A 15,473-nucleotide genomic window follows, 5' to 3' on the forward strand; every position below is an offset into this window, starting at 1 on the left:
TAGTTACATAATATTTATAAGGTCCAACACTCTTTAAGCATTTAAAGTAATGTTTGGGTGTATGCACTTATGTGTATACTCCAGTACAGTGTGAAGTACCAGACGCACATGCGCGCACGTGTGGCAGTGGCCTGTACAGGGTGCTAATGGGGCACTTGAGGGCGTTCAGAGCGATCTAATCATGAACATTCAATTTTGGATGGTCATGATCATTGGATCTGGTGGTTTGATTTAGACTATAGAATGCTTCTTTGGTAGATCCAGTGGTTGGATTTACTGGACATCACTAAAGTAAACTGTAAAGTCAAATCACCTTTGATCTAACGGTTGAAATTAAATAATAACAATTTAATGATTATGATTAAATAATAATTGATAGTTATTTGATCTGATGGTGACAATTAAGTGTTTGTTGAAATAGCAGTTTGTGACTGTTATTTTAGTAGTTATGGACGGTTGGATTAGCAGTTAATAAATAACTGCTATTCAATACAATACAAAAATAATTGTTGTCCAGTTATTAAAAAAAGATAACAATTTTTCTTTACTCTTTAGTTCTTTTTTCTGATACCTTCTGTATTTAAATTTCAAGCCTCAATCTCTTGCTATAATAGAAAATCTGAGTATTTTGGTTTATTTTTTCGTTTGTGCAAAATGCAATATTTAAACAAACTGAGGATTATGGGTGTAACACTCCGGTCTCATATTACAAAGAAATAAATAACTCATATATATAGAGTGAGTGGTTTATAAAAATACTCATGGGTGCTAAGTCTCACATTACCTAGTCACTAGTTGAAATTGAGCTTTTATAAAGGATTCTACGGAAGCTTCAAATTGACTAGTCATTTTGGGGTGATAGCACATACAGATCTGGCTAGCGCTTTTTCCTAAATTGTTACATTGGACTCCGACCATTTTATTCTGAAGAAATATTTATTGTAACCTCAGTCCCTTTGCATACCTTTTTAGTAGGGACAAATAATTTCTTAAAAAAAGCCATACTATAACACCCTTCGGAGCATCTCATTTTTGTGCTTCCTTTTACCTTTAACTAACAAGAATGACCGATAAAGAATCTCCCAGTCCCCTCAAGGCGAAGGCGCCGACAGTGTAGGGCTAGTGCTGATTTTTACAGCTTCCTTTGCTGCGAGAGAGAGCCTCTACTCTACTACTTAGGTAGGGTCACCACTTAAGAACAACTTGGGCATTTGTTTTACAACTTTGTTGGAACCCATGCTACTATTCAACTGCATGCTTCGAGTAAGACATGCATCCCAAGGCGTACGTAGACGACAAAACCCTGCAGCTAGCCTCGCCGCCTTTATTGGATGCTGCAGCATGCCACTAGCTACCAACTTTCTATGTTCTACAGAGGGGGGCCGGCCGGCCGACATATCTGTAGATCAGCGCAGAGATTTTCAGAAAGAAAGAGAAATGCATGGATTGAGAGAGAAGAATCTGTGAGCCATTTGGGTAATTAAATTCAATCTCTCTGTACGTACGTTGATATAAAGGCCAGGGCACCCAGGTGGGGGCCATTGGCCAAATAATACTACTCCGTAGATTTCAGCCATTAATGTAGATGCCAACTGCCGAGGCATCGCAGAAGAATACAAAGGTCTGGGATATCGGGTATCCACAGCCATGAATGAACAGAGTCCCTCAACAAACTTTGCATGAATGTTCTTTGTCACTACCCACAACAATTGTACATCACAGCCTTCATGTTTTGACGGGTTTTTTATCGGTTCTTACCAAAATTTTGAATAACAAACTACCAAACAAACATGCTTGACCGTACCCCACCCATTTATTTTGTCGGTAGAGGATAAATTTCTCACTAGAAATCATATTTTTATGTCACAATTATTTGATGGAAGTGACAATCCCGACCACCAATCCTTAGATTCAAGACCAACAGAACTCAGATTTTTTTTTATTTTTTTGATGTGGAGGTTTAAACTTACGTAAATAAATAAAAATATAGATACAAAGAATAGTAAAGTAAAAAGCTAAATCATCTGGCCAGCTAGGGGGTGGTATAGAAAATAACATAATAATTTATAAGTAAAACAATTTAATTTCCAAATTAGAATTATCCTCTATTTTCCACATTTTGTTAAATACTACAGATTTCAAAATTGATTCTAATCCCTCTTGGAGTGCAATAAACTCATCAAACTACATCAACAAAGGCCTCCCATATATATATATATATATATATATATATATATATATATATATATATATATATATATATATCTTAGAGTACTCTTAGTGCATGGTTGTAATATATAAAACAAACATATAGATCTCATCAATCTCCATGTTAATCCATTAACAATAATTACACACAAGTACTTCTGCCTCGATCAGTACTCTTATGCATCCTGCACCACCAGAAAGTAGGCCGTGTAAAGCTGCACATGGCTGTGGAGAGACTGGAAGCTGCACGTGCATGGGCTATGGAGAGGCTAGCTGTTGCTCTCAATTCTCAAATGAATAATAAAATGGTCCCCGGCCCTCCACGGTAATTAAGCTATATATGCCCCATTTGATACAAGCTATACATTCACATACATAGAAGCGAATTTCGTGGGGAAACACTTTCGCCAAATCCTGAATCAAAAAACATTTCATAAAGAAAATAGAAGAGATTCACTCACGAGGTACGTACGTACGCACTATGCATCATTCTAACCAAATACTTTTCTTATACAATTTCTTTTAGCTCATTAGTCATTGCTTCTCCAACTAATATTGACTTCAACAATATTGGAGTACGTGACTAGCTCCCACTGAATCTCGACGGGAAACAATTTCGTTTTAAAAATTTTTGACTAAATTTAACAGCAAATCTTAACGGATTAGCTTTTATTAAAACGTTTGAAAACTTGAATACTATAATGTGAGACGTTTGAAAGTTCAATACTGTTTTTTCAAAACGGCCGATACTTCGATACGCTTTTACGAAGTTATCCCTATTTTATTTCATAAAATCCAACTTAGAAGAGCCCCAAATCACCCTTCTATTAAATAGCTATCAAACAACCCAAAAAAAAAAAAAAAAAAAAAAAAAAAAAAAAAAAAAAAAAATCTATTATACAAATCCTGCCCTTCTATTATACCATTAAAAATTCCGCATTCCCGAAATTTTCCTATATTATATTTGATATCACATCTTTTGTTTTTATTTCAAAGCTTCTGTTCTATATCACAGGAGTAATTTTAATGATGAAGAAGCTCAAGAGTCCTCCAAGCAATACACTGTTCCTGCACCACATAAATGAGAGAGAGTTCATCCAAACTAACAAGTTTGGATACAGTCGCTTTGAATAGGTCCGACAAGGAATGCATTTTGTACAGTAATATGCTCTCTTTCATTTTCCTTTATTTCTTTTTTTTTCTTTTTCTTTGAAGAATGAATAATGTTACACAGCATAGAAAGAACTCGTCCACACAAATCATTTGTACTATTGAATTTCAATTTACAACATGTACATGGGATTAGAAGAGATGAAACCAGGCATTTGCAACAGCAACACTTTAATGAGCCAAGATCATTTCATTTGTATCAATCAGTCAGTAGCTATTCAATTGTCGAAAGGAAATAACCTCCATTTTCTCCATTAGAATCTCATCCTCCATTAGGCTGAGCTATGGCCAGTCATTACACAACATTCTGAATGCATCCGTTCAGCACAAATTAGACACAGTAAGGCACAAATCAACCTGTAACAGAAATAATAACATTAATTGGGTAGGGTTCCACCTAATAAAACGTTAAAATGCATGCTATATATGGAGTTTCAGAACCCATTATTGCAGTGCAATTCACAAAGTCATAACCATGTTCACAGAAGCAACATATCTCCGTAAAGTTATAATCCATGTAATAGAAAAGGCAATAATTCAACAAAGGAATGAAACAGAAATGAAATAATATCCAAATAATTCAGATAAGATTTTGAAATAAGCAAGTATATCGTCACATGTATGTTAAAATGCACATAAAAAAACATATCATCTAACTCAAGAAAAATAATATAAAGCCTTGAAATGTTTTGTAAATCTTCCAACAAAAACACCACATTTCTAGACAATTTCGCTTGATCGTATTATGGCATATGGTCCAATACTATATTTAAAGGGGCCGTAAGTTAACCTTCCTGTCTGGTTATAAAATATCTCATAATCCTAATGCTGAGCCAAGGACGCTCCGCCTTATCTAATTATGGATGCCTTAGTAAAAGGCTCCATTTGAAAGTGCTACATGATCCAGATAAAATAATTCCAAATATAGCAGGGTCAAAAGCATATTTGGTCAAATAAATAAAAATTGTTTCAATGCATACCTTCCTCTGAGAAGGCAAATATTCCACCAAGCATGTCATCATTGTCACCATCTTCCTCAGATTTCTCCCTGTCACAGGGACTACTGCTGCTGTCCACATCAGTAACAACTTCAGTTGTATCACGGCAGTCACTCAAAGGCGATGCTTTATGATACCCCTCTTGAAAAAATTGCTCAAAGTCTAGAGAGTCATGTACTAATCCCTCATCAAGAATATTCATACTCAAATCAGAACGGTTGGAGCTTATGTTTGAAGCTTCACTGACCTCACCACTGTTTGATGACTGAACTTCATTTACAATAGTTCTATCAGCAGGAAATGAGTCACTTGTTAAAGTGGACAGACTATTAGTGATATTACTACCCCGAACAAGAGAAACCCCAGTTGTGGGTTGTTCGGCAGAATTTGAAATACTAGTTTTGTTAATAGAGCTTCTATTCAGCAGGGGTGATGAGAAAACCGATCTCCCTTGTTTCTCCATATTATTCTCATTCCGAGATTGGACAATGGATGGATATGATTCCCTGGATAATCCTGAGAAAAAAAGTGCCAGGAAATAAATAAACTAATTAGCAACTCATTTCCAAAGAATCAAAACTTATCACATTCAAAGCCTTATCTTACTACCATCTGAGTTTTCAACTGCACCATGTGATATCAACTTAGAGTGGCAAATATCAGCAACTACTGAGACCTTTTCTTTAGCTGCATGAGAATCAGAAGATGAACTTGAGCATCTTTCCCCAACAATGCTCCTGCACAAAACAATCAAGCAAGTAGGCTTGTGGTAAACATATGTAAGAAAAAATCATTTTGGTGATATTATTTTGATAGATAATCCAGGCATATAGGTGCCTCCACACCTCATACGTGTGAAAGTTGAGAAATTCAGCATATAATATGTGAAATGTGATGTTTTCCAGTTTAATGGGTCCTAAAGCAAGCCTGGAAAGCTGTGAAAAGCTCATCCCCAGAAGAAAGTAGGATACAGGTTGAAGCTTTACAGGGCATGACACTTCTGGACAACATGATTGGAGCGTTGCCTTGATTTTTCATGTTGTTCATAGGCAATATTCAGTTTTCAGAATGGAGCCATCTAAAACATGAAACCACTGGAATCATAACGCAAATTTCAAACTGCGTCAGTTCAGGAGATCTTAATATCTATTCTTTATAATGCAACACACATAAATCACTCAGAATCCAAAGGGAAACAAGATCAACCATGCCAAATTCTACTTAAATAAATTAGATGACCTGGTTCATTCCATGGAATGTCTGAAAACAACAAATTACCGGATGCCTTGTTGAAAATCTGGAGAAGATATATTGAACAAAGATATACTTTAAGCAGTGAGCAAGTTAGTAGCATCTGTTGGCTGAATTACCAACAGAATGCTCAGTAGAGCAGAGATTTTGGTATCCAAATATTATGGTTAGTTTTCCGGGATAAGAAATGAGCAGAAGTTATTTGGAGGTTCGCAAGCCCTCTCAAAGCAACTGGAAAGAAAGAGAAAGAGGGATCTTTGAAGTTGATCTGCTGAACTTTGTTTCTGGGCCTCAAAGTTGGTTGAGTTGAGAATTTGTTTGCAAAGCTTTGGGTGAGAGTTGATTAATTACTCTTCTTTCTTGTTTTCCTTGGAAGAGGCTATATTTGCCTAAGGGTGGTAGGCTCACTTTGATTAAAAGTTCTCTTTCTAACTGGCCCACTTATTTTTTATCCCTCTTCCCCATTCCTATTGGAGTTGCAAACCGTACTAAGAAACTTCAGCGAGATTCCTTGTGGGGTGGAATTGGAGAAAAGTTTAAATTCCATCTAATTAATTGGTCCAAGATTTGTACCCCAATTTCCTACGGTTTGGGGGTTCGAAACTTGCTCTTGTTTAACCGAGCTCTATTGGGAAAGTGGTTATGACGTTATGCCACTACATGCCAAATAAAGAGAAAACAAGAGACCACAACACTGTTAAAGGGAGAAATAATTGCAAAAATATTTCAACAAATCGAGATATTACCTTAAGGCAAAAACACTCTCCTCTCCAAACTCCCATCCCTGACCAGCCTTCCGGCTGAACCACCCTGGGAGGAGGGAAGCATTGTGCGTCCCCCCCTGCCCCCCCTCCCTTTCTTGCCTCTGATGAGGCCTTTATCTGGCTGAAGCTTGCTCTAGCACTAATCTGGATCCACTGTATTTTCTTTCTTTTCTTGTACATCAACAAAGCAATCACCGGCCATCTCCTTCATCCTTTGTGTTTATTGCGAATTGTAGCATGGTTTTTAAATCGAAAATTTAGAATCTAGATTTACGCACCTCCGCCAGTTTTCGCATGCCACGCACCTCTCCACCGTGACTGCCGTTGTCCTCTGCTTCCACCGACACCAGCCGCATCATATTCCAATACCCACTACCCGAAGCGTGGGTTGCACGCGCAAGAAAGTTTTTCTCTTTCACCGGCATGTGCAAGGCCATCTCTCCTCTCCGCCCTCCACCACCTCTGCTGTTGGTGGTTTTCGGTTGTGTGCGGCTCTCACGGGTGGGGAGAGGTCTCCAGAAGCCACGCGCCGACAATGGAGACTCCCATCCTCCTACCCCGTTATCTTTGTTGATTTTATTTTCCTCTATTGTATTTTTGGGCATTTCTATATTTTTGGTTTTTTTGTTGTATATATCCTCTTTGTATTCTCTGTAATGGTTACCCATGGTGTTTGGGTCATTTGGATTCCTTATATATGCCATTTACCACCTTCATTGGTGACCTCAGTTCTTGACATTCGTGCCAAGAATCAATAGGCCCACATCTTCGGAAACATTTCCTGTGTGCAGTTTTGTTCTTGTGTTTATTTTGGGTTGCCCAATCCTAGTTTAATGTAATTTCTTTTCAAGTATCTATAAAAAATAAAAATAAAAAAGAAAAAGAAAAGAGAGAGAGACCACAACACTCAAGCCACCGAACAAAGCAGGAGAAAATGACTAGTGTTTCTCATAATTCTCAACATAAAACACCAGCCTACTTCATCAAAATGGTGCCTGATAAAAGCGTCTACTGTCAATATTTTTTCCCAAGCTGCAGCCCACAGACCTTTCTAGAAACCTTAGCTTTCCAATTGTTCCTCCATCAGAAACCATCTATCGCCAAAGCTCAAAAAACATTATAGAAAAAGGGAACCTCAAATATTTCACTCCGCAACAATTCCAACACGTTCTATCTTTCCCACTTCCTGATGGTAAGCATTAGAATAACAAATCAAAAGGGGAAGCAATATACTCCAATTCCCAGTCCTGAAAGGTTCAAACAATAATAGGATTCCAAAAGCAAGTTGCCTCTCAACCCTACTACCCTACTACAATATTGAAGCATCCTTTTTCTAGTAGAGTTCAAGAAAGGCATCTTTTAAAGCTGAATCCCCACATCCTTATCTAGAAACAGACCCTTCGACCATTGCCTACAGCAAATTCAGCACACCCTGACCAAAAATACACCTACTCCTACTATGCTTCCACAAACCTCTTCCATGCAATTTTCGTACCTCCTTGGTTGTCTAGTGGCCCCAACTAGTCCTTAATTGATACCACTCCAAGTTAAACCTCCACAACCATTTTCCTAAAACTGTTTTATTGAAGTAATTCAACTTCCTAACAGACAAACCCCGAATTTTAACAAGGCTACACAACACATTCTAGTCCACAGGGTGAAATTTATCATCACAAACCCCACCCTTAAAAAGTCCCACTGCAGCTTCTCAGTTCTATTTGAACCATGGATAGGCAAGGTAAAAAGAGAAATAAAATATAATTCTAAAAAAAAAAAAGAGATATAAAATATTTCCAAAGACAGACACAATACTCTTCAAAAGAGTAAGTCTCCTATCCTTCAAAAGATACAATATCTTCCAACCAGCCAATCTTCTCTCCTCTCTCAATTATAGAATTCCAAACCACACGCGCCTTTTAAGTGGATACCAAGGGAGACAAGTGAACCTCCTGAAAGTTTACTCTACACTGCCTCAAAACGCAAGAGGATTCATCTAATAAAACTTAAACTGGTTAGAATCATCACACAATAGAATAGTATCATGAGCAAACAAGAAGTTAAGACATCTTAAACTCTTCCATATGCCTAGGGCTGTAATTGAGCCGAGTCGAGCAGAAATATTGAATATTCAAGCTCTGTTTATTTTATTTTATTTTTGAACATGAGCCAAACTTGGGCTTATCACCGAGCTCGATAATTTGTTTAAGCTTGGGAGCAAACTCAAGCTTGTTCACAAGCTACTTAGTTAACTTATTCATTCTTCATATAATGTAAATATCACAATTGTTTTTTTTTTTTAATTTTTGTAAATCCATACTAATTTGACGAATCATGCCGTAGGTGCCTACATGAGCTTCGGGTAACAACATATGAACTGGTACCATAGGCACTTTGACAGTGAAAGAGACAAAAGAAGCAATCCATAGAAAGATTTGGCACCGCTCACTAAATTCTGCAGTTAATGAAATTTGAAAATCAGTGGTTCCGGTTTGGAGAACATGAACCTAGCAATCGAATAATATGAATTGGAACTGGCATACTATAAAAATAAATAAAAAAATAAAAAAATAAAAATAAAAAATAAAAAATACTTTCATTTCTTGCCAAAATCACACTACCCAACAAATAATCTTGAACAGTTCTCAATTCACATGGTCATAAGCTTTCTCAATGTCCAGCTTGCAAATGACTCTAGAAAGTCTACTCTTTATTTTCTTATCCAGGCAACTGGAAGAAGTCAATACTTGGTCTACTAGTCCAGTATCCAAAATAATCACCATATTATTTCTCCACTATGAGCCTCCAGAAATTGTTTCATTCCAACAATAACTAAAATAACTGCCATTCTCCACCATGTTCTTCTTCCACTACGATTACATGGGCAAACATGCATCAAATTCAAGGGATTGTTTTTAAAGTTCTAGAATCTAGATGCATATAGGGCATGTTTAGATGTCCAAGAGTATTTGCTTCTTAACAAGAATATAACATGCACGTAGCTTTCCTGTAAAAGCCTTATGCATTCTAGCTAGAAATGCTTTAAACTACCAAATATTCTAATCTACTCATGCAAACCAAACAACAAAGGTTCTGTTATTAGTTATTAACTGGAAACAGACTTTCTATGATATAGTAATTGTCCAATGGGATACTTCACATAATAAACTAATGCTTTGGTTTTCAGTAACAATTCATCAAAAGGACCGATACCACATAAGACCAATAAAAACAATAGAGGCCAATACAACACTGATCAAGAGGATGCTATTTAAATGATATGAAAAGGGAATGTGAGTGAAAATTAATATCTGTTTCCTGCTAGAAAAGGAATTAAAAAATAAATTCTTCTATCAACAGCTAATTGTTCAGGTATTATTTTATACATATTTCTAGAAATTAATAACCACTTGAGCACAGATATGCAAAGATAATTACCTGTCATCCCAATCGGACTGAATCCTCAGGAAATGGTCAAAAACGGGCAATAAATCCCTCCGCTTAATTTCAATCTCATGAACAGGAACCTTCTCTAGTTCAATCTCTCCACCAGCATGATTTTCAATGAAACTCTCCTCGTTAGCTCCCAGAGGACTCATCGCATAGAAAGATATCTAAAATAATAATGAAAGGATCATAAAAAATACTTGCCAGCAGTGACGAGAGTGTCTCACAATTAAATCCATAACAAGTACCTTAGATTTTTGCCAGATTGGAATCCTCCCAGAGCTAATCTGCACCTCTGCATTGGAGAGATATAAGTGAGATCGCTCATTGGACTTTGCGAACTCCTTATTTCCAATATCATTATCCTCAAAATCCGAAGTATCCATGACTATCTCTGAAGTTCCTTGTCTGCCAGGAGTAATCCCAGAAATGAATTCCTCTCTTTCTGGCCAATCACTTCTTCGGCAAACATCCCACCATTGAACAGGTTCAACTTTTACTCGCAACTCCTCATCTTGTATCTGCAAAGAAGAACCTTGCCCAGTTCTCGAGGCAGCTTCACTTGGCTCTCCTCCTAGTGATGGGAGTAGTTTATATTGAATTGTGTGGCCACAAGGGGTGTAAACCAATAGGTGCTCCAAAGCATTGGCTTTGAAGTGAGTAGGTAGCAGATCATGAGGCACAGAACTATAAAAAACAGTAGCAACAGCACCAGATGGAATGGAGACCTTTCCTGCTGCAGAAGATGCAGCGTTACTAACTTGGTTGAGCCACCCAGAGTTACTATTTTTTATTCTGCTAACCACAGAGAGGGTAACTGGTGGTGGTGGTGGGGGAGAATAAGATTGCTGGTTTATCATGAAAGATGAAGTGGACCACCATGGTAGAGATATAGCTGGCAAAAGGGTAGGACCATCAACATCAGAGTTCTGTATTTGGAGAACAGTCTCACCACCAAAAGGGGAAAGAGCAAAAATATGGCAAGTGCCCCTGGAAGAAACAATGGCAATCCACTGACTATAGCAACTAAAACAAATGTCTTGTATCACCTGTATAATGAACACAATGGAAAAGAGAACAATCATGAATATATAAAACACAACAGTTTCAGGAGAAGGAGAGGGTATGAACATACAGCTGATGTCATGCCACGGTGGAGCTTGTAAAGGTGCACAAAAGAAGAACCCCAATCAAGGGGTTGACTGAATGATCCGTTTCGTGAGCAGGATGGCATAATCCGGAAAATGTTTATATTGTTCCCATGAATTGAGGCAGTAACTAGAAGTGTCCCACTTGGGTCAAAACACAAAGCAGAGATTGGACTAGTATGGGCCCTAAATTGTGATACAACAGCTCTGGAAAGAAAATCTTTAACAACAACCTGCGATAAATGTTTTACTACATAAGAATATATTCTCAGATTTTAATGGTTGCAGAAGAAGCAAAAAATAAAAAATCCGGCACATCCCTCTAATATTCAGTAATCTCCTAAAGAAATATATATTAATATTCCCACAAACTATTGAGCAAAATTAACTGTCTCAATCGAGCCCTTTTTCAGCTATGGGAAGCTGAACTTAAAAGACCTCATTGCAAAATGAATTATGTAAGACAAAATAAAAATAGTCTAATTTCCATTTTGAAAATGTTGTGCAGCAACTATGAGATTGTGGAAGATTGAATACTAGGGTTCTCAGAATATATAAAAAACTAACCATCCCAGCATTATCAGTTTCTGATGAATGTGATGCAATCCGACCAACTTTCCAGCTGGAGTTTGACGATACAGGAGAATTAGAACTATCAGGTATGAGCTCTTGATAATATTTGGAAAAAGTTTTGTACCCCATGTCGCCCAGATTGATTAATCCAGTAGCTAACTGCTTACTAGATTCCATGGCATATCGAGCCATTGCACTTCCACTGCCAGGTGATGTTGATGGACTGACGCCTGGCGGAGTAAGACTTTGTGGACTAAGGCGGCCTGTGTTTGACAGCAATGGATTGTTGGAGGCATAAGCTAACCACCTGGGGCCCACGGCCATTGGTCCATAGCCAATATTAACCCCAATCATTCCTTGGCCTCCCAATTCAGGGACAGGATAGGTGAGTACACTGAACTTATTCTCAAGAGTGAGAGCATCGAAGCAGTATATCTGCCAGAAAAATAAATATTCAAAGAAAAAATGAGAGACACTAGTAAAGTTTAAATTACTCCATTCATGAGCTTAAATAGAAATTACATAATTTCTGCATCTAAACAATATAGCTTTCCTCCGATAGCTGTCTTTACAAACAACCACTAATTCAGCAACCATCTATCTAATTCCCCAAGTTTGTTGGAGGTACTTAATGAATTATTCCACACGGAAATCTATTGGATGTTAATAATCATTCAATCTGTCAGATTTTGTCGAGGATAAAAGAAATCTACTTCCAATCACAAGCACACTATAAATAAGTTTAAATAGATACTTGAAATAAACCAATGCTTACTTGTGCTGCAAGGCCCACAGCCACTATTTGAGGACTGCATCTAACCATATACACAGTTGACCGGAATCTCAGAACATGAACATAATTGTGAGACCTTAGCGAGTAAAACCGAACAGCTGTAGGAGAGCTAACATTGCTTCCTGTTTGAGGTTCAGTAAAGCCATCTCTGACCAACCCATCTCTCGCACTTTGCATAGGTCCTGAGCTCTTCAATTCATCACACGCAACAACTAAGAGTAAAGGATGTGATGCTCTGAATCCTTCACGACCCTCAGACTTTGCAGGGAGAGGCTGCATCTGTAAAAACGTGACAGGATCATCACGCCTCGAAACAACTTCACTGACATTAGAGGCATCTTCAACGTCAAGGACTTGAAAGCCATTGGAGTAACCGAGTAAGAGAATACGTTTAAAGGCAGAGGGGCCAAGCTCTAATCTGTCAAAGCCAGCCCATAACACCTGTTTTGGAGGGAAAAAAAACAATTAAATCATGCTATTACAAACAATGCATTAGATGATAAAGAGTCTACATGCAAAAAGCAACATGAACCCATGAAAGAAAAATACAAGCAGAAAAGGGAGTCATTATTAACCTATGGAGACATTGAACAAATGGGAGATTAGCTCAATTAAATGACAAAGCCCATTCTGCCCTACCATCATTTTCATTCTGTAAGCATATCACCAGTTGCCAAAGAAGAGACACTAATTCTCTTCTCACTATTCTGTGACTTTCAAAATTTCCATTCTACACCCAAAGCTCACATCTACTTCACACTCTGAGAAATTAAAACCATGACCATCCCAGAATATAGACACACACACAGAGAAAAATAAAATGTCAGCCAGAAAATTTTAAGAGCCCTTCGTCTCTTTGGATATTGAATTTTAGATAGATACATAGATAGAGAGAACGCAATCTATCCATCTAAAAAAATATATCCACATCTCTACATTCGTCACTTTCCCTCACTTTTCTCAGCAGCCAAACACATAAACAAAATCAATTACTGAACCACAAAGCTTCTCAGTTTTCATTTTCCCTCTTTTCCTTTCCTCAGCTTTCTCCGATGCCAAACAGAACTTACACGTATTCCTAACCCCAATTCCAAACAAACTCTGAGAAATTCAAACCACAATAACCACTAAACTCAAGAACAGCAATTACAAAAATCCGATAAATTCAAAAGCGGACCTGGTCTTTGTAGTCCTGGTTATCGCCGGAGATAGAGGCGGCAACGGAGGCGCTGGCTGACCGGACACCGGACGAGGCGGTTTTGATGCAGGAGGATATGAATTTCAGAGAATTAGGGATAAAGCCATTGCCGTTGGCCTTGTTGGCGTGACTCTTCATCAGTCAAATACTCAAGTTTACCTCCCACCGAGGAGTCACCGGAATATCGGGAATGGGCCCCAACGACGAGAGTCGCCCGAGTGTGGAGGATCGAATATAGCATAAGAGTTGGAGAGAGAACGGTGGCGTTTTGGTAGTGGTGGTGGTGGTGGTGGTTGGGTTTGACCTTTACGGAGACGGTTGGTTTCCTTTTTATATGCGAAATCTCTCTCTCTCTCTCTCTCTTTTCCTCCTCTATCTCGCCGCTTCTCTCCGTGTCGCTGTCTTTTTCTTTTTCCCCTTTTAACTCCGTTTTTATTTTCTCTCTTTGAGTTCGGGTTGGGTTGGGTTGGGTCTGTGCTGGGTGTTAATTGCAGTGGAAGCGAAAACTTGTGAAAATGTCAGAGGGATCCTAGGAGGTTTCGTGAAATGTCTATGAGGTCCCTGGGGGGTTTCTTTTTTCCTCTTCTTTTCTTTTCTTTTCTTTCCTTTTATTTTATTTTATTTTATTTTTTTTCAAATCAACCATTAAATTTGTAAGACTCATACGAAAAAAGTGTTCATTAAAGTTAAGTAATAATTTACTAAATGTATTAATTTAGTTGATTATTATGGAAATGGTGTTTAGTTGTAGACTGCCTAAATAGCAACAATATCTTTGGATAATTTTCTTTTTTGGGCACGTCTCTTAAGAGGATTTCTCCTTTGGGTGAGCAATGTCTTTTTGTGGGGATGATGACCAACAACGGTGTGAGCAGGGGTTAATCTGTCTTTTCATCCAATACTTACTCCAAAGCGTATGATTTGGTTACGTCACGACAAGAGATGGGGAATATCAGTATCTTAAACGAGATGCCGAAGCACAAAAGAAATAAATTTTGATACACTTATCCCAAAAATTAAAATTAATTTAATTTAATTTAAAAAATAATAATAAAAAAAAAAATTCTGATTTTGGGCAAGCTCAAGCATTATTTGCCATCGCCACCTTCCAAACAAGATTGATTGAGAGAGATAAAGAGAGACTAATCCAAGATTATTTGATTGGAGGGGAATTTTTATATCCTATGGTTTTTTTTCCATCATATCAACGTAACACAATTTTTTAGATTGGAGCCACTAAGGTTGTCGACTCCATTTTGTTTTTTTCCTCTTTCTGCCTTCTAATCCGCAAGAAAAGTATAATGACTAAAAGTTGGCAATAGAGAATATACCACCTGCTTGTGGGACTTTGCACCCTTTTTTAACATGGTCTTATTACGGTTTTTTACATCAGAATTCATAGCAATTCGAGCCGGTAATGTGAGAAAGTCCAAAGATAAAACCCACTAGTTTAAATAAATTTTGGACTGTCCAATTACTTATTTGGATAAAAGGATCCCATGTGTGTTTTCTCACGTTACCTGCCCCACATTGTTAACAATTCAAGCAAGTGGGCACTAACAACAATTTCCTTGTACCCTCCCTATTACTTCCCTAAACATTAGGAATGCTACCGCACCACTTTAACTTCCATATACATTATTTTCACATAAAATATCTCTCTTCTCTCATCTTTTTGCCTTTCAATAGAAATTGTGTTCGGATTTTGTAAAATAATGTGAGGATAGGTAAAGAACTTGTATTTTATAAAGAAATAATATTTTAATTGTATAGAGAAAGATAAGAGAAGTTATTATGAAGTGTATTTGGATAGAGTAATTTTGTTCCCTAAATTTAGAAAAAATCAAAAAGAATCTGCTGCTAATGCTCTAATTACAGTAAATCCTTATTCGGTCTGTTTTCTATTACCATCCATCACAACATTGT

The 15,473-nt window shown here is 37.5% G+C and overlaps 1 protein-coding gene across 2 annotated transcripts; it reads right to left on the reverse strand.

Annotated features, from left to right (window-relative positions):
• Positions 1-3,454: 3,454 nt before the first annotated feature.
• LOC133852789 (autophagy-related protein 18h) lies at positions 3,455-14,013 on the reverse strand. Of its 2 annotated transcripts, none has more exons than XM_062289548.1 (9): positions 13,527-14,013; positions 12,332-12,790; positions 11,551-11,991; positions 10,971-11,216; positions 10,084-10,884; positions 9,827-10,002; positions 4,983-5,113; positions 4,359-4,892; positions 3,455-3,735 (listed from the first exon to the last, which is right to left on the reverse strand). In XM_062289548.1, exons 1-9 carry the CDS (start codon positions 13,683-13,685, stop codon positions 3,731-3,733), a joined length of 2,952 nt encoding a protein of 983 aa, XP_062145532.1. In that variant the 5' UTR covers positions 13,686-14,013; the 3' UTR covers positions 3,455-3,730. The 2 variants fall into 2 exon arrangements, with proteins under 2 accessions (XP_062145532.1, XP_062145533.1); XM_062289549.1 differs by having other exon boundaries at positions 4,986-5,113; positions 13,527-14,010.
• Positions 14,014-15,473: the final 1,460 nt, after the last annotated feature.

The sequence above is a fragment of the Alnus glutinosa genome, chromosome 12, assembly GCF_958979055.1.
Source record: "Alnus glutinosa chromosome 12, dhAlnGlut1.1, whole genome shotgun sequence".
NCBI lineage: Eukaryota > Viridiplantae > Streptophyta > Magnoliopsida > Fagales > Betulaceae > Alnus > Alnus glutinosa.

Coding starts and splice junctions, on each gene's coding strand:
- LOC133852789 (XM_062289548.1), bottom strand. CDS start 13,685: ATGAAGAGTCACGCCAACAAGGCCAACGGCAATGGCTTTATCCCTAAT. Junction 11,217..11,550: donor AAACTGATAATGCTGGGATG/GTTAGTTTTTTA, acceptor CATTTATCGCAG/GTTGTTGTTAAAGATTTTCT. Junction 5,114..9,826: donor CAGTCCGATTGGGATGACAG/GTAATTATCTTT, acceptor TGTTTTGTGCAG/GAGCATTGTTGGGGAAAGAT.